Here is a 25518-nt window from a genome sequence, read left to right as displayed (position 1 = left end):
TGATGTAGCCTATAACGTAAATCTAATATTCGCCCATTACCACATAAAATTTTGTCAAATTCTTCCCTGGGGGTTTAAGTAATCGCACATGCGAACAGGCAAACAGATTTTGTTTATAAACATTGCTCTTATTAAAAATATTTAATGTACAGAAATGGTCGGGCTACTGTTTCATTATATGTATAGATAGTAGGCGAATATATGTTATTTTACCAATCGAATTGTTTTGAATCATGAGCAATTAAAAATAAGTTAATTTTAAACTAGCTGTTAATTTCGCCGTGCCTAAATTGGGATAAAAAAGAACATACAACTAGCACGGCAATTTACTCGGTGCTGTTAGTAGGTGGTTGTAATCTTTCTTATGATAATGAAATTGTCAAATCAGTAGAGCAATTTCAGAGGTTTTTATTATAAATATTTGTTTAGATAGACTGGATATATATTCTAAAGATCGGCGTAATAAGATCCATAAATTAATATTTAAAGAATGCTTTCGTAATGATATGAATGAACTCATATTTTACCTTTCTGCTTCTCTTCTTATGTCTTGGCGTTAGTGTACCGCTACTGCTATTTCTGTGAATAATTATTTAAAGTATCAATACATGGATATTCGTTATTTTTTTTAAATTTCATAATTATTTCATTCTTCAACAAGATTGTTCATAGAAGAAAACTTAAAAAAATAATAATCATAATAAAGTTGCTGAAGGAAATTTACAATTGGTTGGATGGTCTTATCACTCAGAAGTGATCTCTTCCAGGCAACAATGTTAAAAAGTAATAAGCATACTGATAAAATATTGGCGGGACTTAAATACACTTTTATTTTTAGCTTTATAGTATTAAAAAGTTTTATAAACGAAATTAGGCGTTGCCCCAGTTTGGAAAAAGACTCGGGTTTTAATCAACCCTCATGATCGCTTTTTTTTTCATATTTTTCATACAGATTTCTCTCACACATTGGTTTTGATCGTGAGCTCATTAAAAAATAAAAATTATGTTTGTCTGTTTGCATTCAACACTTATTGCATACCTTGTCCAATTAATGGCTGAAATGAATTTCGACTTGGAAGGTGTACTGAAAAGAAAAGAAAAAAAAAATGTACATTTTTCTTATATATTGTGATTTAATATAATTGATTAATATACATCAATAAAAACTATAATTAACGATATCGTATATATAAAATTCCCCGTGTCACAATGTTAGTTACCAAACTCCTCCGAAACGGCTGGATCGATTCGTATGAAATTTTTTTGTGCATATTGGGTATGTCTGAGAATTGGCCAATCTATATTTTATACCCCTAAATGATAAGAGTAAGCGGAACAGCGTTTACCGGGTCAGCTAGTAAATATATAAAATTAAAGATTTTATTATAAAAATATCAACGTCCAATTAAAGTCCGAGTGTTTCTTGTTATTGTTATTGTTTGTTAGAGCATTATATGCGTTTGTTGATTTGGCGATATTTGACCATCTTAGAAACTTAATTGATCTTATATGTTGATATCTTCGATATAAGTAAAAACGTTTTTCTAGGTGTCATGAGGAATAAATGCTTTTATTAAACACTAGCTGTTTGCCCCGGCTTCGCCCGTGGTACATATATAGTCTATGTTACTCGTGGATAACGTAGCTTTCGAATGGTGAAAGAATTTTTAAAATCGGTCCAGTAGTTTTTGAGCCTATTCATTACAACCAAACAAACAAAGTTTTCCTCTTTATAATATTAGTGTAGATATATTGAAATGAGCACTTTCTAACTAAATAAATCGTCAATAGATGGCGTTAATGTTGCAATACGTACTTTAATTCGAAATAACAGCAACTACAACATATTACGATTTACATAATTTTCAACAAACTTGAGGGTACTTTTAAAAAAGTCCGCAAAAATCAAAAATTATACTCACTCGGTGCCCGTAGATATATCGGATATCCGGTTGTTTGTGAGACTGCGCGTATCTACGTCCGTGCTGTCGCGAGAGTTCACTCGCAACTGAACGTCGGAGGACGCCTCGCTCGTGGCGTCGAATTCAAGCGTCTGGAAATTGGGTTATCAATGTTTATTATAGAGAATATATGTTTATTTTTATAGAGAACCCAGTGCTTATGGCTTGAGATAAATGGTTTAATCGTGAACTAAATAATTACGGGTTGGATAAATTGAACTGCGAGATAAAAGCCTAAATTAGGTACTTAGTTAATGAACTCCGAAATAAAGGCTGAAAATGAATCTTATTTACTCACCCATCTCTTTGCCAAAGAGTTGTTTACAAATTAAAATCTAAGAGAACTAAAATATATGCAATCATAGCTAAAGTTTTCTATTCTTTCATGTGTTATCTCGTATTCTAACTCTACAACCTATATCCTTTTACATTCTCCTAACTTTATCTCGTCTTCAACAGAATTTCTAAACTCTCTCTTTCTAACTCTCCACTCACCCTCAGGCCGAATCCTTGCTGCACTTTCTGCTGGTGATCGTGGAATCTTTCGACCAGCAGCGCGTGCATTTTCTTATCTGGCTCCCGAGACGCGTGGACTTCCAAACCTGGAGAAAGATAAAAATAATCGGTCAAGTGCGAGACGGAATTATGTTAAGTATTATTTTATTTTAATTTTTACATAAACTTTTAAGCTTCTAATTACTGCAAACTGTAGTTATTAACTGTTTAATCATCAATTCAGCTATTCCAGTACCAGGTTTGGGCTGGATTTCTTTTTTAATTTATCCGGTAAGTGAATCCGTCGACATGTACATATATTTTGAATAATAGCAAGTATTTTTGTCATTTACAAACTGTCGTAGCGCTCCTTTAAAACTCTTCATAGTTTAGTTGAAACCGCGGGCTGCAGCTAGTAACTGATAAAATATATCAGCAAAACATTCCTCCTATTCCTATCTACAATTATTTCACCAGAGCAGTCCCCCTCCCCTCGGAGCGTGCACCACCCGAGCAGCAGAGCAGCAGAGCAGCAGCAGAAGCACTCACCCCACTTGAGCAGCGGCAGCTGTTCGGCGACGAGGTCCCGCAGGCGCTGCAGCAGGGGCGCGCGCTCGGGGTGCCGCGCGGCGTACTGCGGCGCGAAGAACGCGCGCTCGTAGTTCACCAGCCCGCCTTGCACGCGCGGGTCTAGGATACCTAGGTTTGGGCAACTTCATTAGGACTTAATTTATGTTTTTATTCTTTTTACTTAATACACACATTATATATAGTTTGATTCAACATTAAAAATGGGATAATTTATATCATTTGAAAGAAAGAAAAAAAAAAAGAAATAAATTTCAATTGCGATGAAAGATTACCCGGGCGGAGTGGAGCCGTGCAGGTGTTTTATTTGCATATTCTATTCTATATCAGGAAGACAATTTATGAGGGTAAATTAAACAATCATTGTACAGTGTATGAACAACATGCCTGGTTTACAAAAAAAAAAAAAAAAATTGTAAAATAGGACCAATTGACAACTTCTGCCTACCACACTTAAAAAAAAAATCAGGCCAATCGGTTGGAAATCCTCGAAGATAGAGTAACAGAGCCAAAACGTCGGTAGAAACTTAGAATTTATACATAAAGAAAGGACAACAAATAGAATAATGTAAAATTAATATAAGTGCAAAACACGAATCGATTCACACACTCCGTTTCTTAAAAACATTCAAATGTCCCAGCCAATATTATTCAAATTAAAATGTACTCCACCACTACCACTCTAATGTTAGTCTCCTATAAATTTTATATAACCCTTTGCTAATCAATTGCTCACCTTGTAACCTCATAGTGAGCGGGTGCAGAATCACATTAGGTGATTTTGTCTCGAGTATGACTCGCTTCAATTGCCTATTTGTATTGGACATAGTTTCCACAGCCACTTCGAGTGGAGAAATTAAGTATGTCCTTGACGCTACTACGGGAAACCATCGTAAAATTCCTGGAATTAAAATAAAAATATCATAAGCCTTTTAGCGATAATATATTTGACAGTAACTGTAAGATCTCTCTTTGGACATCATTTACTGGATTTAGCATATCTGGATCAACCCTGGGGGACTAGATAGACACTAATCTACTATTCTCGAATAATTTTAATCGGGAAAAGTAATAAGGTGGAGTATTGTCACAGGTTTTCGAATCCTCATAGTTTCAAATAGAGAAACTTCATATTGCAGAGGAATTGTACAAAAATAACCCTGTTTATTATATGCGATTCCAAGCTGAGTATGTTTGTTTGAACGTGTTATAACAGGAACTAATCGACTGGGGTATGTACGTGATCCCTGAGTGCTCTAGGCTTGTCACATATGAAATCTTATATGTGTCTTTATAGTCTGGCTAGTCTTTATAGCGTTAAGTTTGCCTGTGTGTCTTTATAGCGTTAAGTCTATCTATCTGTATATATAGCGTCAAGTCTATCTATCTGTCTATAGCGTTAAGTCTGTCTTTCTGACTTTACAGCGCCATGTCTGTATTTCTATCTTTATAGCGTAAAATCTATCTATCTGTCTTTATAGCGTTAAGTATGTCTTTCTGTTTTCATAGCGTTAAGTCTATTTATCTGTCTTTATAGCGTCAAGTCTGGTTTTCAGTCTTTATTGCGTAAAATCAATTAAATCTCACCAGGTAACGGATCACTAATCTCGATCTCAGTCCTCTCCAACCATCTTGTAGCAAATTCGTTCGCGCCGGATACGTCGTTACTCGAACCGTTAATTGCGTCCTCTGTTAGAGACGATAAAGCGTTATGAAATAAAATATTACATTTTGTATATATTCGAATAAAATATCAGTGAATAAAGTTTCACATAAAGTTAGATAAATGAAGACATGTCATCTGAAGATTAACAAGTCATATCCTACATTTAAAACGTATATTTTTTAAGGTTTATCTCCAATGCTTTACTGTGCACAAATACATTTAAATAAAATATAATATAACTAGCTGAACCGGCAAACGCTGTTCTGCCTTACTCTTATCATTTAGGAGTATGAAAAATAGATGTTGGCCGATTCTCAGACATACCCAATACGGAAACAAAATTTCATAAGAATCGGTCCAGCCTCTTCGGAGGACTTTGGTAACTTAAATTGTGACAGGGGAATTTTATATATACATGATAATAAAAATCTCCTTAATCTTAAAACTAAAAGCACCAAAATGTCAAAGGATCCAAAAATGTATTCCTAAAAGGTCTAAACAACAGAAACATAAGAATAAATTCAAATACACAACTGTCTCTACCACCTTTACAAAAACAGTAAAACAGAATCAACTCACCATTCCTATGTACGGGTCTGGAATAAATAAACTTATTGACGTTATTGTTCTCGTAATACTGCAGTATCCGCTCGTCGATCTGTTTGTCCGCGAGGTGGGACCACTTCTCCGAGATCACGGGTGTCACCGCGTTGATTTGTAGATCTACAATCTTTGGTTAGGGAAATTGGATGGTGATGAATGCAAGGTGTGTGTATCTTGTTATTCCAGTTTGTATACATTTTTAGAGAATGCCTGAGCATTTTATAGAAAAATGTAATAAAAAAGTGTTTGGCTTATAAGACTTATAAGAAGAGTTTTTTTTTGTGGCACATTTTTCCAGTTTCCCTAATTAATAGGTATCCTTATACTTTTCAGCGACAAATATTACAATTGTATTTAAATAAAAGTTTAAGAAGACAATCTTCTATCTCTTGTCTAAGTAATAATAAATAAAGTTATATAAAAAACGCGTTATTATACAAAGTGTTAATTAAATCTGTCCGTTTAAAGTAAATCAAAATCGAGTCTAAATGAGATATACATACAAATATACAGGTGAAGCTAATATAAGCGTGTTTAAAAGGATACATTGTCCATCTGATTCGGTGATGTCCTCTCCGGGCTCGTCCAATTTCAATAGAACTTCAGCCTCCGGCCATTCGTCCAACATTCTCTCTTTGAAATTGTGCAACATGTCACACTCATTACCCCGATATACGAAACCCTAGAAAATTTAAATTAATTATAATAAAAAGGGCAAGATACACGTATCTCCAGGATACAGGAGAATCGAAGGTCCTTCAAAAATGAGGGAGTTTTAATTTTAATCCTTTAAGCATTCTATGTATATGAATATTTACCAAATGAATTTACTTTAAAAAAATAAGAGCAGAAATGTAAATGATATCAGAATAATGCGTTTATCTGTCTTATTAAAAAAAACACATGTATAGTAATTTTTTTGCAATTTTTATTTTTATATAAATTTACTTTAATTGTCTCTTTTTGTTTCTATTTAAAAAAAGACGAGCAAAAACAGTCATAAGAGTAACAAACAACATATATCTGGAACAATTACCTTCGAATTCAGCAAATGCGGTGGGAATCCTTTACCCAAATACCTCACACGGAAGTAGGAATTGGGCAACCTCGTCTGATGCAAGGTGGCTCGGTACAAGGACGCCAAGGACTCGTGCAGGTCGGCGAGCGCCGTGTAGTCTAATGCCGTCTGCTCGTGGACTTGCACCAGCTCCTTGACCACTTCCACCGCGGCCTCCCACTGCCGGCCCGATTCTAGCAGCCGCGCCATTTCTTCGTAGAGGTATATCTGCGTTTGGATTGTCTTTTTAGTGGTACATCAATAGGCATGTTTGAAAAGAGATTTTGTTTGTTTGCTCGTTACTATTGTACTCGAAAAACATTTTACCCTAGAAAGATATATAGACTGTTTTTTATACCGTTTCAACCTGATAGGAGCTAGGGTAAAAGGCTTATTTTGTTTTTTGGGTTATAATCGTATACCTAAGAGTTATTATATAATATGTACAGCGTTCTTCCCCGTCCCTCCACCTCAATTGTGTGGTTGTAGGTAAGCGTGTGTGTGAACATGATTAATATACACACACAATAAATAGATTAAAATATTAAAATATAAAAAACATGTCATTTCTTTCTTTCTTCAATATATATAGATTACTATATGTGTGGGTATGCGTAAGTACGTGTATATGTACGTGTTTTGATTTGTATGTGTGTATGTTAGGGTGAGCGCGTACCCATATATACTCGTATGTATGTATGTGCACGCGCTCACCCGTTTGTATTTATAGGTGTAGATTATGTAATAGTGGGTTTCCTAACGTATACGTATGACAGTCAGTGTGTGTGCGCGTGCGCACCTTGAGCGCGAGGTGCGTGTGGTGTCGCGCGGCGGGGTGGCGCAGGCGCGGCGGCAGCGGCGTGTGCGCCCACTCCAGCAGCTTGGCGTGCAGCTGCAGCGTGAGCCCCGCCTCCGCGCACTGCTGCGCCGCGCGGTGCATCGCGCACAGCCGGTGCACGTACCTGTTTATTGTACATGCGTCCTGATTACACGTTTCATTAGCATACACAACACATATACACACACAAGTCGATAACACCCCGTCGTTTGTACGCTCAAACACCGAAAACAAGCAAAAAAAAATTGAAAATAATACACACACGTGTTTCACATTGAAATACCCACCCCCCCCCTCCTCTCCCTACCTCCCCAACACTCACCGTATATACATGTGCGGGCGCTCGATCTGCTCGTAGAACTTGAGCACGCTGGTGATGAGGTACATCCTGTGCGAGGTGGGCGCGGCCCGGTACTGCAGCAGCGCGTCCAGCTGGCGCGCCGCGGCCGCCACGAGCGTGGCGCCGGCGGTGCGCAGCGCGGGGCTGACGGGGCCGGCGGGGTTGGCGGGGCCGGCGGCGCACAGCGCGCCGCAGATGGACACGAAGCGCGCGCGCCAGGCGGCGTCCCCGCGCCCCGCCTCCGCGAGCACGTCCAGCTTGTCGATCAGCTCGTTCTCGAACGTGCGCAGGTTGCCTTCGCCTGCACGCAGAAGCAAATCCATACTAATATTATAAGACAGTTTGTTTGTTTGAACGCTCTAATCTCGGGAACTACTGATCCGATTTGAAAAATTCTTTCAGTATTAAATAGCCCATTTATTGAGGAAGGCTATAGATTATATATATACCACGGGCGAAGCCGGGGCAAACCGCTAGTTATATAATAAACACCGTGTCTTATTATCACAACGGATGTTTGATTACAAAAAAGTTTATTGATAAATTTGATATTCATGCATCCCGCACAGTATATTGAAAAAACACAAGTAGGCAAAAATGTACTAGGTACAATCTCACCTTCCACTCTATATAATTCATACAATAAAAAAAAATGTGTTCAAATTTGCAGCTTTAAACGTTTTTCGGACATATAACACAATCAAATTGGTCCAGTCTTAAAAAAGAATAAAAAGATTTACAAAAAGAGTATTGCGTAATTTTAAGAACTAATTATACTTGGCTATTACATTGTCAAATACTCACAAATGGACAGGATAAAAATCTCTACTAACAAAGCTTTGTACAGCTATTTTATTTCATAACATTTAATTGCGACAAAACTTACCATACGTCTCTTGAGTATGATTAAACTCCGTCTGCATCATATCAAAGAATAATGGAATGATAATATTTCGTACTTCATCATCATTCAAAAAGCTCACTTCTAAGAATGTTCCGACTAGTTGTGGAATGAAATATCTCTTATGGTCACCTGAAAAAAATATCGCATATTAAAAAATTATAAATAGTGACAGCAATCCTTTTATTTATGGTTCCAAAACGGTAACGGTATTTAAGTTTCATAAATACAGAGGACTTTAAATTCCTCTTTAAGTTCTTGTTTGCAAGCCGGTAAAATCTTTGTGGTTTATAGTATTCTTTATATAAAACATGTATTTTCTATTAAAATAAATAAAAAAAGTAGTCTGAATCTGAAAATCCCGACATTTCGAACAATAACGTGGTTAAATAATATAACAAAAAAATTGCGTTTCAAATCCGTTAAAAAGTTTTAAATTTTCAAATGTATAATACTCGCGTCAAACACAAGAAAATACTATAATACCTGAATTTCCTTTTACAAAAGTAACAAAAGGTTGCACAATATTATTTCATTGGTTTGCAATCCAACCATTTCTTACAAAAAAAAAACTAAACCCCAAAAAGCTATATACAGCCTATATATAGCATTTGGGGTTTAATCTTTATCATGTAAAAAAAAACAACCCACCAAGGCTATGCCACATTTCCGCAGCGAGGGTAGCAGCACTCCTCCTTATATCGCCATAGAGCATCAGCGCTCGATGTTTCCGCGCCGCCGGTAAGCTCTCCAGCTGTAGAGGCGAGGAGGACGCCACCAGCCCCACTGTGCTGAACCATTCGGATAGAGTCGAGTGGATGCTGTTCATGCTATCCGTGTCCGTGGGCTTCACGGCTGCGAGATTATCTCGGAGCATTCTGGCTAATAGGCTGTTGGATAAGTTATTTATGTCGGTTATCAGGCCAGATGATAATAACATCGATACAAATAATCACTTCACAATTATTTTATTGACATGACAGTGTGGAATGATTAGATGTTTTGCCTTAAAACGGTGTCAGCTACGTTATTTCTAAATAAGATTTATCTTTGTTTGACGGGGTTGGGGAAATAATGCTTTTTCACATATCAATTAAATACATATATAATTTGAGGATTAAAAAGATTATAAAAATTAACGAAAAACATTGCGTAAATATAAGTGCCTAAATATTTAGGTTGCTTTTAACCGAGATAAAGTGCAAAAGACATGAAAAATCTAAATTCTATTAGGCCACCTATCGCACCGCAGCCACTCACCGCAGAGCGTGCATCATGACATAGTGCTGCAAGTGCAGCATGTCGGCCCAGTGCGGTCGGAACACGGGCCGCTGCAGCAGTGACGTCATCAGCGCCAACGCGTCCGCCACCAGGCTCTCCGACCTGCCTGTACTCTCCGCTTCTACAGATTTCATCACCATAGTGTACTGTTCTTCGGACATTTGCCGCACCATGTCCAGGAGCACGCAGATTAATTTTCTCTGTAACGTTAAAAAATTATCAAATTTGATCACACGTTATGCGCATGTCTCGTGATATTACACATTTATTAAACTTCGCGTTCAATATGTAAACGTTTTATCGGTTTTCCTTCAGAACTGTCGATAGCTGTTAGATAGCTTACAAATTAAAATGGTACATTTCCGACAATATTTTATTGCAAAATTTCCAGCTCCTAACCCTTAAAGTCAATCAGTTATAAAGTCCGTTTCAAGCAAAAAAAGCGCTATCGAAATAATTAATAATATCTCCAGACATCTCACCAATAAAGGATCATCATTCGGTATGCCATCTTCTCTCGCTCTCTCCGGCATCATAGTGACAGCTATCTTCAGCACTGTCGGCAAAAGCGATCTCGCCAGTATTCCTCTATCAGCCTCCACTGGCCCAACGTCGTCTCGACCCAATAGCGTGACGACTTCCCCTAAAGTCTCCACACATAACTCCACCTAGATAAACTTCAATCGCTCAGTCAAAGGTAAGGGGATTAAGATGTACATTTATCTATTAATATGAATGATAAACAAATCTAAAACGGAACTAACCTTCATGTCCACATGATTTAAGCTGCGTAAAATCATAACATGCTTGATTATTCTGAAGATTATTTCTTTGTTTTATACAATTTATTTTATAAGGAACAAAATTATTATTAATCTTATATATACTTAAACTCAACATTACAAGAAAGCACGTTAAATCAATTAATTTTTCACCCAGATTCACACCTTACATCTCCTAACCGCGAAGCAAGCAGTCATCACTTCAAAATAACTTATCTAGTCACCTAATATGCGCACCTTACGTCCTCAGGCCGCGTAGGGTCAGCAAACAAAGTATACGTACGAACTGCTGGTGCTGCGTGTGGTCCACCAGGCGGGCGGTGTCGGCGCCGAGCAGCCGCGCCGCCTTGCTGAACGAGCGCGACTTTATCGCCGCCTCGCGCTCCCACTGCACACCGGCACTAACGCTCACCGACGACACACTACACCGACACTGATCATTTTCGGACTAGCACGCGGCTTTGTCGGGTGTAACTTTGAAAACTGTTCACTTTGTTTGACAACAAATTAATGGATAGATGAGATTCGAATTATGCAGATACTTTCAAGGTTCATCTGAATATGTCAATAACTGTTAACTGTATCGTCTATAAGTATCTATATGTAAGATAAGTTAGGTAGTGGTTGAAAACCACACGAGAAAACATAAAAATTCTGCAGATATTTCTGTATGTTTTGGCAGGATCCTGTTATTTAGATTTAGAATACTATACTTGCATTGAAATTTCAATATTTGCAATAATTTATGGAAAACCGAAGAGAAGACAAATTTTAGGTCTACATAAGTCTATTTGTTATAAAAATAATTGCCATTAATATATTTCGGACAACGCGGGCGCATGATCAGTGTCGTTGTGTTATTTGTTAGGTATTTAGGTGAGCACATGTTTTCCATTGATGTATGAATATTTGGTATCTTTTAAGAAATATTATAACCGGAACAATGTGATCACCTAAACGCGTGTCAAATCGGATGTTCGTTATAAGCGTACACCAATATCGTGACGAATTATTGTGAATTAATGCATATGGGCCAATCATATATTCAGCATATCCGAAACTGCCATCTTTGATGATACTTTGTTGTATGCCTTAAATCAGAATTTCTAGCTAATAGATTGTAGCAGTGTAAGAAATCACTTCAAAGATCCCAAGGGGTCAATCAAATTTCACCAATTCGCAATAATTCATCACGAGTCTCACACAGGGGACGTCGTCCACAATGTACCGAACACATTATTTGAACGTCCCCTGCGATGAGCATGCGACATCTTCAGTTTGCACACAATTCAGCCAGCTACATCGAAAGCTCGCTTGTTGTTATTTATTAATATCAATTAATTGAAAGAAAAAAAAAACTCGTTCTCTGTTAAATCAAAAAATACGATCGTTTTATCTTAAACAATACAAATATAGAATAGATATATATAAACAAAATGTGTCCGTGTTGAGACGTTTCACAGTGGTAACAGAGTATGACGTTAGATGTTGAACATTGTGTAAGGAATGGTCACAATAAATGTTTATGTATATAGATATGTATAGAATAGGAATGGACAAAACATTGAAGTTAGTATAAACACTCACACAAAACAGGACAAAAACACACATACACACACAAATTATTGGTTACAATAAGAGCATCATCTTAAAGACTCCTTAAAAGATAACAATCTAGTTGCTTATCTTTCTAAGAAATACTTTTTCTCGATAGTTCTATCGGCATATAAGGCAGACGGTTGAATGTTGAAACTCGAACCAAGTGAAATGAAACTGTTTCCCCGCATTTCGGACACCAAAAGACCATGAACCAATTCCCCCCCGATACACGATAAATAATTTCATTGCCAATAAAATGAAACATCTATTTAAAATTATCACTTTCCCAATTAAAAAATGTTATAATTTTTTCACACAAAAGCTACGGAGCAGATTTCAAAAATTTACCATAAGAAAGCTGCAACTTTACTGAGTGACAGGGTATATTATCACGGACGAAGCCGGGTCGACCAGCAAGTTAACGATAATCCCTTTTTTTTAATTAATGATGAACAAATTACAGATGCAAGGGTCTTAATGTTATAATATGAAACCTTATCGTAAGCAATAATGTAACACACGTGATACCATGCGTGCACACACACATACAAACCGGTGAGTTAGAAAGAGTGAAATAGATAACCCTACGAATTGTCGTATGATATATTAATACATTTTCATTATATCATAATGATTTTAACTGTGACAGATTTAGATTTGTGTGCATACCTCACGATGCGGGTGCGATAAGAAGTCGTATCGTACGGTATAAATGAGCTTGCAGCGTTTCTTTCGAATACTAATGATTAACATTTGAAAGGCGCGAAACTCAAAAGACTATATAGAGTGTTAGTTGACAATCATGCAATACGAACAAAACAATAACCATAAATACCAACCTTGTGTCTTGATGAACCCTTGTATTTGGCTCCTTATAATATCAACAACAACTACCCACATCTTTGACATGTATAAATCTAGTCCCGTATTGTTAAGACCTTGATAGAGAAGCAATGCCACAATTTATGCGTATAAACTGTTAATAAATTTATTAATTTAATGTAAATCGTTGGCAAAAAACAGGCGTCAGTATATTATATTAACACGCTTTTATTAGTTTCATATGTGTGTTTGTATGTAGCCGATCCCTCCAGATTAGATTTTTAATTTAAACGGACAGATAAATCAAACTTTGATGAAAAATCGATGAAAATAGAATGATTTCATTTTTTTCATAAGTTTATCTTATTTTCCTGATTAGGATCGCCAGGTTAAAATAACATACGTATACTCTGTAAGAGCAATTGAGTCAAATTGTTCCATGATTAAAGCGTAATTTTTAAAGGACCATATTTATTTTACGTAATAAAATTCTGTTCCAGAATTATTAAAAGGTTATAAAATTTTGACTTAAAAGTAAGGTAAAAGATTTAATTTGTAAAATCTACTATTTATTTTAATGGTATAATCCTTGGACACATACCTCTCTAGATTTTTTTTTACCAATTCCAAAAGTTTATAGGTATCATTTGAACACTATTAACTCGATTTCGGACGTAACAAAATGTCTAAGCTTAATCTGCCAGGGTCTAATAAGTCCAAGCCATATATTTTATTTGTTATTACACAGAATTAACTTAAACATAAAGATGAAAACAGTGAACAACAGGCGTCATGCGTAGCGTGCGCTTACCTTAGACTCCGCGTCACCGACATATACCTGCCAGCCGACTCTCGATCTTAATGCGTCGAGATTGGGACGAAATTCATATTGTTTTGTTAAACTATAGATATTAATCGAATTCAGAGCATCTATTATACAACGTTTGTTCGCTTTTGAGAAAATTTAAAATTGTGGCTTTAAAACACGATTTATTTATCGTGTTCCAAACTGAGGGTTGCCACTTTCAATATTTTGAAAATAAACAAAACAGATGCCAAAAATCGACATCTTATAATCCCAATTATTCATGAGAACCCACGATGAAACATAAAAAAGGGCAAAAGGTTTGTACAAAACGCTTATTAAAATTGACTTTTCGTCCCAATCCCGGCGCACAACCTGTCGCCATAGTGCCAAGTGCATACATACCATCACACGTGGTGTTTAACACGGACGTACACAATACATTCGTTGTATATATAGTGTCTAAATGTGCTTTTTGATCTAGGATGAAATGCTGATTGAGCTATAGTTGTTAACAAACAAGATATATAGATCTATTTTTTTAGCAAATGACTTTGGACACAAAAATCCTTTTATTTTTTTGAGAGTAAATTCTTTCTATGAATACTGTTATTCATAAAAAGAAATTAATTAATACAAAATGTTCTAGATCAAAGCGCACTACCACTACAAACAAAGGGTAAACACGATACATATAATAGAAAATATACAATTGCTAGGTATATAAACCTGCAGACAGAAGTATTACTACTATCACAGAACAATTGTTTTCATCGAATTAAATTATCCACATGAAAATAAAGTGTTATGTGTTAAGTGTGAATATTAATTCAGGAGAAATAATCATGCCCATAATGATTGTTTTAAATTTATTATTTAACCCCAAACATTTTAATGAAGTTAGTCCCACAGTTCGTTTGTCATTAAGCTCAATTTGTTATGATTTATGATTTGAAATTCATTTGTTATTTATGATTGAATCAAACCATGTTTAGTTATTTCAGCTTTAAGACTGATGAATGTGAATATACTAGTCTGTTTTCATTTAAAAAAGTCAAAGTAGAACAAAAAACTGTTGAGTAGTTGTTGCATGTGTAGTTTTTATGTGTGTATTTATACAGATATAAGTAATTTAAACTGCGATCGACTTTAAAAACATATGTTTTTTTTATTCCAAACGCAACTGTTTTAAAGGTACATTTGTAACATATTCTGTAATATATAACCTATTGTGAGCCCAAAAATTAAATAAAATGAAATTTACAGCAACCTCATTAACATCATTTGAGACTTGAATCGAATCGCAGTTCAAATCAAAAAGTTCCATATAACATTGATCGCCCAAACCAACAAGTTGTCAAAATGCCTTCAACTTGTTGATCCAGCCAATCAAAATTAACCCTAATTCTACTACGAATTAGATTCAAAATCGAATAATGTTATAATTTGAAAATTCAACAATGACTCTTATATCTATGAGCGTAAGGTTCAAAGTCTCACCTCAGCCGGTGCTCTCAACAGGGCCCGCAGCGTACTGGCCAAGTGCGGCAATAGAACTGCTCTGGCGCCAGAACTAGTGCCTAATGGACCACGCACTAGTTCCAGTAAGGCGTGCAAGCGCTGGTTGGATAGACGACCTAGGGGCAGGGCTTCTAGTGCCCACACTGTGAACTCACTGGAAATTATGATTTTTTTTTAATTAGGGTGGCTGAACGCAAGGGCGTTTTGTACAAAATAAATTACTTGAATAATTTAATAAACTACAAAAAAATCACTAATAGTACAATTAAACACTATTCCAACAGCATATCGTGAAATAAAAAGCTAATCTACCATTAAATTGTGGCGACCAGCTGACTAGCCACACACTTTCGTGCTTCGTATATTTTTTTTTCCTTTGTTTATGCTACTTAACAATTATTCTAGGCTAGACACAAATACGATACCTAAGTTTAGTGTCCGGATAGATCTTGATCATGTGCGGTATCGCGTGCGGCAGGTACTTGAGCGCGGAGCCCTGGCACGTGAGCGCGTGGTCGCCGCAACGCATCAACCACACGAGGGCTTCTAGAAGACTCTGGAATAATATAAATTATTAACCTTGAGAAAATTAGACCAATGTCCAATAGATCGATGCCATTATTAAATTAATATACATCTATATCTTCTAATGAATATATTCTTAACTGTGGACAATAAGTAGCCGAATGCTCTTTACGCCCACATAACGCCGAACCTGGATCCTAGTAGCCCTGCATCTGCCTAGAAATATATTGTGTATATAAAGGGTTGTTTTTTTTTAGTTAACGGGCACTTAATCGCAACACCACCTAAGGTATGGGTCTGCCGGCTTAGCCTGAGAGAAGCACTAGTAATGCGCGGAGCGCAGGGGACGAATACCTATTTATATTCGTGAATCAATTATTATATTACTAGCTGCGCCCCGCGCAACCTCGTGATTCTGTATCCCGTAGGAATATCGGAATGAAAAGTTGCCTATACGTTATTCCAGTTGTCCAGCTATCTACGTACCAAATTTCATTGCAATCGGTTCAGTAGCTTTTGGGTGAAAGAGCAACAAACACACACACACATCCTCACAAACTTTCCCATTTATAATATTAGTAGGATAGGATAGGATAGTAGGACTAGCTGCACCCCGCGGTTTCATCAATAAATATCGGTAGAAATATCGGGATAAAAAGTTGCCTATATGTTATTCCAGTTGCCCAGCTGTCAACGTACCAAATTTCATTACAAGTATCATTCAGAGTATTTTGTGTTTTTCACACAAGCACGCGCCAACCTAACATTACGTACAGATTTAGGTCAAAGTACCTCCAACTGCGGACAATAAGTGGCGGAATGTTCGCTCCGGCCGGCGCTGGAGCCCAGCGCGGCGCGCAGCTGGCGGGAGCGCACGAGCACGCGCACCAGGCTCTCCAGGCATTTCATGCATTGCAGCAGCCTCTTGGAGGCCAGCTCACCGTTTTCCGCCGACCGGATAGCCCACACCATTATTGATATGAGTTTCCTGAAAAAACATTTGTGGTTTCGAATCGGAGACGAATTTAAAAAGCCATTTTTTTTCATTATAGTACAAATGGAATATAGCATGGTGACAGGAAATTGACGAATCTATGGAGACCGAGGTGAGGGAAGCCAGTAATCTTATTGAGCGCCAAAATCTCATCAATACTGGGACCGCATTTTCATATCAGGAATAGTTTTTTGCTATCGTATATATATATATATTTTTTCATGTCATAGCGGGCAACCAGTTGCCCGCTATGGGCAACTGAGCTGGTGGTTCGCCTGATGGTAAACGACCACCGCCCATGAACATTCGCAGAAGCTCAGACCTCTGAGAATGCGCTGCCCGCTTTTAAGGGATAAGGGATAAGGAAAGGATTGATGACTGGAAAGAAGGACTGGACTGGGAAGGGCTAGGAGAAGGAAATAGGCCTCGGGCTCCCCCACTCACCGTACGAAACACAATAGCAAGCTATTATTTCACGCCGGCCTTCTGTGGGGGTGTGGTACTTCCCCGGTGCGAGATATATCCAGAAACAGTTAGCTATATCGATACTCACTCATACGCAAGCGCGTCACAGAAGCTCTGCTCTATGTAGACGTGCAGAACCGGCTGGAAGTGCTGGTATTTGTGGTCAGCCACCAGCAAGATCACCACGAGCAAACAATCCAATACCAATACCGCGTAACTTTGCTCTGTGTACTCCGAGCATTCTTCTTCCACCTGTGAGATATATTAACTTGGAATTTTTTTTAAAGCCAATTATTATTATACTAATCCAAGCGGATACAGATGCGACAAACCAAATCATACAAATCCCTTGAGTCATTTTTGAATCATAAGAGGTGTAATTAATACCCCCCTCTTTTATTACATACTAGCTGTTCGCCCGATTTCGCCCGTGGTACATATATAGCACAAATCACTCAGTAAAATTGCAGATTTCTAATGATGAAAGATTTTTTGAAATCGGTCCAGTGGTTTTTGGGCGAAAGCGTTACAAACATACAAAACTACAAAAGTTTATAACATTAGTGTAGATGTATTTGTGTGTAACCAACTCATTTGCACTCGAATTGATAATAATCATTTGAAAACTTTTCAACGGATTTTAAACGCGATTTATTCATTATATTATTAACCCGACGTTTCGAACACTTTGCAGCTACATCTCAGTCTCCCCGTGACCACGCTCGCTGCAAAGTGTTCGAAACGTCGGGTTAATAATATAATGAATAAATCGCGTTTAAAATCCGTTGAAAAGTTTTTAATTTCTAAATGTATAATACTCGCGTGAAACCAAACACAAGAAAATACTATAATAATCATTTGATTTCATTTTGACACACAAGAGTCAGTCAAAATAAAATCGAAACGGCAAGTAATTTTCACTCTGTTCTATGTTCTATTGCTTTTCTCTCCTCTATTATTTATCTCTCTTTACTGCATATTTATACTATCCTTGCTCCTATATGCATTAATTTCTTATCTATATATTTGTACTTGTTTTTATACACTTTTCACCTTTTCAAAATTTATATTTCCTGTATCCAAAGGTTGCCTGGAAGAAATCGCTTCTAAGCGATAAGGCCGCCAAATTGAACAGCAGATATTGTTTATTGGTTTTTGTTAACTATATGTGCCTTGTACAATAAAGTGTTAATAAATAAATAAATAATTTTTTAAAACTTAACTTTCGCCATAAATCATGTGAGTAAAAACCTGAACAAAAACATACCATTTACCGGACAAGCATCTAAAAAATGTAAATATACCTGAGTGAGTATAGAGAAGAGCGCGTCCAATATGTCCTGCAGGAACTTCACCAGCTCGTCGTTGGGCACGCGCAGCAGCCGCGCGAGAGCCGCGCGCAGCGTGCCCTCCGCGTGGTGCGTGCTCCACTTTAGCACCCCGAGGATTTCCTCTGATAACATATGTATTTAAAGTATGTTTAAATTTTCAAAATACAAGATTCGAGAACAATCACACATATCTGTATTGAGTCTGTACTCATATATGCACACGTGGGCAGACTGAAAATCAGCGCTGTTCGGGGGTTTGGCCCGTCAGCATGGCTTAGTCTGTCCCGATTGCCATGTTCGTTTTTTTATGTTAATTTTTAATTTATATTAGTGTTATGTGGCAATAAAGCTTGTTCTCTTTCTTTCTTTCTTTCATATGCACTGCAAAATAACATGTACACTTTGACAAGACTTTAACTATAGTAAAATGGACATTGTTTTAAACTTCCACCGATTCAGAAAGCAATTTCTATTGTCAAGAATCGACAAGACACTCGATAGTTACTCAATAAAAATATTGATTTCTTCTCATATTTAAATCAAACGAACAATAACTGAGATAAGCAATAACGTTAACTTTTAAATTTGACTAGTTGCACGTCATTAATAATATAAACTATCCTATCTTTTAAGTTGGATCAAACTGCAGATAACGTGCAAATTTGTGCGAATCAGTTGAGTAGTTTAAGAGTCCATCGCGGACAAACAACGTGACATGTAATTTATATATTAAATATATGTAATGTGGAGTGTACTGGAATTTAATTCATACACCCCTCACCACTTTGTTGCATGTTGTCTGGGAGAGATCGCTTATAGCGACTTGACCACCCTCTGTAAATTCATTTATTATTACAGTGTTACATAGCCCATTTATTGTGGAAAGTTATATATATAGGCTATGCATGTAGCACGAGCGCAGCCGGGGCAGGCCGCTAGTTTATGGTGCACTACATAAAGTATTGGTTAGTTCCGTTCACCTCTCTGCGTGAGCTTGGTGGAGCAGAGCCTGGTGGCGACGACGAGCGTGTCGCGGTGCACGAGGCACAGCGGGCCGCGCGTGAGCCCGCGGTCCGCGCCCGCCGGCAGCTCGTCGCGCCGCGACGGCAGCCCCAGGCACGCCGCCGCCGCCTCCGCCTCCGCGTCGCTCGACTGCGAGCGCTTGTGCTCGATCTGGTGGGGGGGGGGGTAAGACCCGACAGATGGAGGGGATGATTAGTCATCCTATCATATCTTAGTCATCCCATCATATATGAGTCATCTAGGTCTAAGTGCTATGACATATGTATATAACCTGCACCTTTAGGGGGGTTCAGAGCAGGTGATATACATTTGTCGCGACGATCGATTTTAGTTACGCGAGGTCTAAGTTTGCTTGTGTGGTTATGGGACGGATGGTATATGTGTGACGCACTGATCGATTATCTTTGTGGAGAAGTGGTCGTTCGACCTGCTGTGTCCGACCAAACCGAGACTTTTTTTTATGCGTCCCCACCGGGAATCGAATTCAGACCGCCTCTTGGTATAGTGGTTAATGCATGAGTGTAGAATCGAGGTATCGGAGGTGAATAATGATAATTTGAGTGGAGGCGCAGTCAATACACTTTACTTTTTCAACTAACTTTAAAAAAGGAGATTTACAATTCAAAGCATTTATTTATGGCTGTGTAACATGAGAACTTCGGGGGGAAAGGGCTACCTTATATACAGCAAGCTGGTGGTTAGTGTCCGGCGTGGTGGTGCCCTCCCGTTGCATGAGCCGCAGGTACGCCAGCGCAAAGTGTCTCTCGCTCCTGTCTTTGGCCTCGTTGGAGCTGCGGTGGCGGCACAGGAACACTATGTGCGCCTCCTTGAACTCCTCGATGTTTAGGCAAACCTGGTAATAAAGCAATTATACATAATATAACAAAAAGTCGCTTTCGTTTGGATCTTTTCAAATTACGCCACAGATTTTGATTTTATACTATTAATCTATTAGCCGTTTATAATATTAGTGTGATAACTTACTAACATTTTTGGTACCTGACGTACTTATAAAAACAAAAAATTTATCCATAACGTGCCCATCTACATATGACCATGCCGGGCATCAATTATTTATAATCTTTCATATTTTTTCTTACCTTAAACACCTCCTGCCATCTCGGTCTATCATCGTGATAGTAAACTATTGACGTATATTCATTGACTAGTGGCACTCCTGCACCAATGGAAATAACTCCCTGAAAAAAAAAATTTAATACATATTATAAGCGCAAATCTTAATACAAATAATCGCAAGATAAATAGTAGGTTACAAAAATTAAGCCATACATTCAATTACACTAAATTAACAAACACATAAACCGATAAAAGACAACAAAAGAGAAAGACACATTTACCAAGTGAAATAGGCGGCCTAATCACGTTGCAACGTACATGCAACGGCTTTTACCTTTGAAAAAAAACATACATGATCGCTCACTATGAGGCGAACCACCAACTCAGTTGCCCGCTATTATACTAGAAGTACGTACCGGTATAATCTGTCCGTTCTTGTCCACGACCCTCGCGACCAGCTCTATATTCCTCTCGGAGGACTTCCCGCCTCCCCTGGAGAAAGCGCCGCTGACGAGGGTCACGTAGAGGTCATTCCGCGCGTCCCCGGGCAGGATGACCTCGGGGAAACCCATTTTGCGCGCGAAAGCACTGTTCCCGACCACAATGTGTGGGTTCTCTTGTCGTATCTGAATGAAAAATTTATTCAATTTAGGACTCGGTGCTAAGAGCATTTATATGAAATTTTAAATCTATCACAAAACTTATATTCGAAGCAAAACAAATGTCAATAGATAAATTTAATATGGATATGTCTTGTATGAAAAGTATGAAGAAGTAATATTGTTAAAAAAAAATAACTGAAAAAAAACTATCCAAACAAATATGGTTATTTTTGCACATATTATAATAACACCTCCCTTACCTGTTTCAAATCCCCTTCAAACATCTGCAAATACACCCACAACCCTTGCGTGTGTTTCTGATCCTTTAGATCTCTGTTCGATATGACTTTCTTGAGTAATGAGTCCATGTTATCTTTGTCGCATCTGAAATTGTAACTTTTTTGTTCGTTATTAGAAAATAGCGTGGAAGAATTGAAAGAAAATGGTTTGTTTTTAGAGTAAGTTTTCAGTTATTACACTGTTTCTGATTAATTATTTAAGATAATATTAAGATTGTAAATAAATAATTTTGAATATTTTAAGTATTTATTTAATTTTGAATAGTCCAATAATGAATGTCGCGTGCATATTATTTCGTATTCATATATCACTTACGGATAAAATGGCAGCTGTATCTCCTTATCCGCGTGCTGATTGGCCAGATGCAGTGTGACGTCAGCGAGCGCCACCCCAAAGGGCCTCCGTAATGTTGCCGCACTACTGGTTTGTACCACACCAGTTATTGTGCTACGTCTGTGAAAAAGAGAGAATATTATCAACTTTTGTACTGAATGATAAAACAGAAGCATTTCTGTGAAAAATAAATATAATAGTGAAGATAGTAGCTTAATAAACTAAGTAGTATTAGTACCTGTGATCAACATTCTGTGGTTCCATGGATCCTATCCTCACAACCTGACATACGAGGAATATTTTCTCCTTTTTGATATCGCTCCCTAGATCCTGGAAAAAAAAAACAAACACAGTAAGAACGTGTTCTAATCTTAGCATAGCAGGTATGGCTTCGGGACGCCGCACACAGGTCAAGTACGTCCAATGATATAAAAAGTATGAAAACTACAGGAAATATTTAGGTAGCGGCGTCTTGTGTTAGTAAATCTTTTTTTTTATGTTACAGTCGGCAATGGAGCTGGTGGGACGCCTGATGGTAAGCACTACCACCGCCCATGAACATTTGAAGAGGCATAAGGACCATTGCAGACCTTACGCCTCTACAAATGGATTGCCGACTTTTTGGGAAGGGATTAAGAAAGGATTGGCGATAGGAATAAAGGAAAGGACTGGGAAGCCTCCCTCCCTCAATCGTCGCCGAAAGCTGCAAGTGCGTGTGTGTAATGCTTATATCAATCTCGAGAGCAGCGAAAACAGTTGACAGATAACTCACGGTAAAAACAAGAGATGGCGCTGTAAACAAATCCACCGCCAAGTTCTGCGGCGGCCATTTCAGCAGGACACTCTCGGTGATCTTATTTCCGGCCGAATCGTGCAAGGCCAACGACAATTCAGCGACGTCGCTCATGCGGCAGACGAAGTTCTTCACGTTGGCGACTACGGTGTAGGTGCGCGCTGTGGGCGTTTGGCTTGTGGGCCGGCTGGATGGAGTCGTTTCCTGTGCGAAAGTAGTCTTTATTTTTATAGGAGTAGGGTTTAAAATAAAATCGGTGTAATTTTTGCGAATTTCAAATGCATCTGAATTGTAGGACAAAATTATTAAACTACACAATAAATATCAACGAGTCGCTAGGCGTTAATACGGTATGGAAAAAAGACACGGGTTCGAATCCCACCTCGTGATCAAATTATATATATTCTTTCAAAATTTCTCAAATATCACCTTTTTTAACATAATTAAATAAAATGAATTTAGAATATAAAGAGGTTTATTGTCTATTATTCGATTTTTATGACTATATACTTCTGAAAATAAATTTATGGAAGTTATGATATAGACGAAAGTAAAATATGAACAGTTTGTGAAAGTCGCGTTCAAAATTCTTCAGGTTCTTATCACAATTATCATATCGCTATCACTTACTCTATAATGCAAAACAAACATACCATGTTCTTGTCAATCCGCGAATTCGCTTCGTCGTGTAATGCGTTCAATTTGAAAGTTGAAGTTGTCAATGGGTCCACCAATTGCCCACTCATTGTCCTTACAGCTAACTCCATACCTAATGTCCTGAAAATGAGACGATTTCTTTCACTAAACATTATCCTATAATCTATGGATATGTTTTCTGATGCTTAAATTGATATTTCCGATTGTTTAATATATAGTCCTTACTTTCTCATGTGCACAAATTTTGTTACCCCTTCCTATCTATTGCTTTGAGTACCTCTAACCTGTTTCCCTTATCCCATCATTTTTACTATACCTTCCCATCTGTTTATCTTATCTACATTTCCGACTTCTTCTTACCTATTTCCCTTATCTATAGTAAAGACAGCAGTCCTGGCGACTCGTCTCAACTGATCCTGAGGCAGGGCCCCCGAAGCGGCCTGAGCTCGCAACTCCAGTAGAGCCCTCATACTGACTTCCATGAATTTGAAGCGCTCATCGTTTTTCTGAAGAGCATGGTAGAAATTAAGTATATCTTTTTAATATATACAAATCATCATCAGTGTCATGATGTACGTTCCCAATGAACTCTTCACCAACTCAACCGATTTTGATGAAATTTGGCATTTTATGTGTAACTTGGTTCAACTATCTTAAGTTGATTGATTGATTGATAGGATAGTTTTTATTTCTAATTAATTATCCTAACAATTTATAATCTTAATATTTTTAATTATTACTCAGCCACAGCAACGCGTGGCCGGGTATGCTAGTATATATATACAAGACATACAGCAATAATTTATAATGTAATACATATAGCTAAAGATAATCCTGTTGATACAAAATCATTTACATGTAGTGTTTAGGTTATAATATGTAAATAAATATAATATAGATGGATGATGGATAGATGTCTAAGATGTAACAAAAAGCAATTTCATGTTTATAATATATAACTTTTTTAACTTAAATCATCAAGTATCACTTTACAAAAACACAGTGTGTGTGCTTATTCAGATTGATAAAATTGGCCAGTGTACATTTTCAATCCCAACGGTATCTATGTCTCATTAAAAACATTTCTAAACACGTTTTATATGTGAACTAGTAAATTCTTACTGTATACAAAGCCTTCCAGTGTTGGAGCCATTCTCTCAGCGTGATTGCTATGTCGTGAACCACGCCGCCGCCGCCCGCAGATGCAACTACCGTTTGGCCGCATCTGGAATAAAGAAGACAATATTTGTAGAACTAATAATGCATTAGTCATTTTTACAAATAATACTGAACTCTATTTTGAAGGCATTCCAAATTGTTAACTCTCGCGTTGATCCAGAAAACAAAACTCCTATTAAAACAATTTAGTCACAACCTTTTCTATTTTTCCACTTAAGAATGCCTATTTATATGTGGTTGTAAATTCTGAAGTGTATCCTCACTCAAAAGCATTCATACGGCCCACATAGGACGTTATTAAACCAATCTAAACCGCATAATCTGAACCATTCACGGCTACCGAATCCGACCTTGCCACCGTGTATAGATTAAAAATTAACAACACTACAATTACAGACCGGGGTCGACGTGATTCACGCGTTATCAAAGGACCACCGACCCGATGACGATAAGTGAATTCGTTTGAACTCTCGCTAAGTTCACTGTGAACTTTGTCCTGATTTTATTAATGTTTTTTTGGGGCTATATAATCATGCGGGCTAATACAATGCTAGATAATTATGTATCCTTTATAAGAACGATAAAAAAAAATCCATTATATTAATATTATGATGGAAAATTATAGGATAAAGCATGCAGTGATGTGGTTTCAGTTTGTATAACACAGTTGTTTCATAAGACCCGAGCAACCTAAATTAAATCTTTAAAGTATTTAAATGAACATTTATCTAGTTTTTTGTGTTTGATCCGTTAATAAGTTTTTACTTTCTAAATTTATGTAGTTCTCTATCCTTAAATAAGGACTAGACCAGAGGAAAAGATATATATACAGATCTACTTTCCCATTTATAATTTAACCAAGATTATAGCTTATATAAGCTTGCAAAAATGATTTGTACGTCAAAAATGTTGATAGTTAAAAAATTGTTTTGAATCCAATTGTATTATTAATATATTAAGATTTATTTATTACACAAAAA

The 25518-nt window shown here is 37.4% G+C and overlaps 1 protein-coding gene across 1 annotated transcript in view; it reads right to left on the bottom strand.

Annotated features, from left to right (window-relative positions):
* The window catches only part of LOC119838032 (dedicator of cytokinesis protein 1), a 48383-nt gene that overhangs the window by 5540 nt on the left and 17325 nt on the right, over positions 1-25518 (bottom strand). The window contains exons 3-35 of the mRNA XM_038363845.1: positions 24482-24584; positions 23720-23865; positions 23356-23479; positions 22682-22906; positions 22148-22239; positions 21892-22029; positions 21537-21660; positions 21091-21300; positions 20698-20796; positions 20274-20450; positions 19555-19747; positions 18548-18696; positions 17332-17495; positions 16577-16772; positions 15685-15815; positions 15239-15413; positions 10796-10900; positions 10213-10398; positions 9710-9930; positions 9101-9339; positions 8435-8581; positions 7531-7849; positions 7170-7332; positions 6350-6598; positions 5860-5995; positions 5290-5433; positions 4632-4733; positions 3781-3945; positions 3006-3155; positions 2457-2563; positions 1923-2053; positions 1040-1084; positions 517-579 (exon numbers count right to left, since the gene is read on the bottom strand). Coding sequence (XP_038219773.1) covers positions 517-579; positions 1040-1084; positions 1923-2053; positions 2457-2563; positions 3006-3155; positions 3781-3945; positions 4632-4733; positions 5290-5433; positions 5860-5995; positions 6350-6598; positions 7170-7332; positions 7531-7849; positions 8435-8581; positions 9101-9339; positions 9710-9930; positions 10213-10398; positions 10796-10900; positions 15239-15413; positions 15685-15815; positions 16577-16772; positions 17332-17495; positions 18548-18696; positions 19555-19747; positions 20274-20450; positions 20698-20796; positions 21091-21300; positions 21537-21660; positions 21892-22029; positions 22148-22239; positions 22682-22906; positions 23356-23479; positions 23720-23865; positions 24482-24584 — 5118 coding nt within the window. The remainder of the gene's footprint in view (positions 1-516; positions 580-1039; positions 1085-1922; positions 2054-2456; positions 2564-3005; positions 3156-3780; positions 3946-4631; positions 4734-5289; positions 5434-5859; positions 5996-6349; positions 6599-7169; positions 7333-7530; positions 7850-8434; positions 8582-9100; positions 9340-9709; positions 9931-10212; positions 10399-10795; positions 10901-15238; positions 15414-15684; positions 15816-16576; positions 16773-17331; positions 17496-18547; positions 18697-19554; positions 19748-20273; positions 20451-20697; positions 20797-21090; positions 21301-21536; positions 21661-21891; positions 22030-22147; positions 22240-22681; positions 22907-23355; positions 23480-23719; positions 23866-24481; positions 24585-25518) is intronic.

Source organism: Zerene cesonia, chromosome 29 (assembly GCF_012273895.1).
Source record: "Zerene cesonia ecotype Mississippi chromosome 29, Zerene_cesonia_1.1, whole genome shotgun sequence".
NCBI classification, from domain to species: Eukaryota; Metazoa; Arthropoda; class Insecta; order Lepidoptera; family Pieridae; genus Zerene; species Zerene cesonia.
Note: the sequence above shows the minus strand (reverse complement) of the source record. Positions and strands in the feature narration are given on the sequence as shown.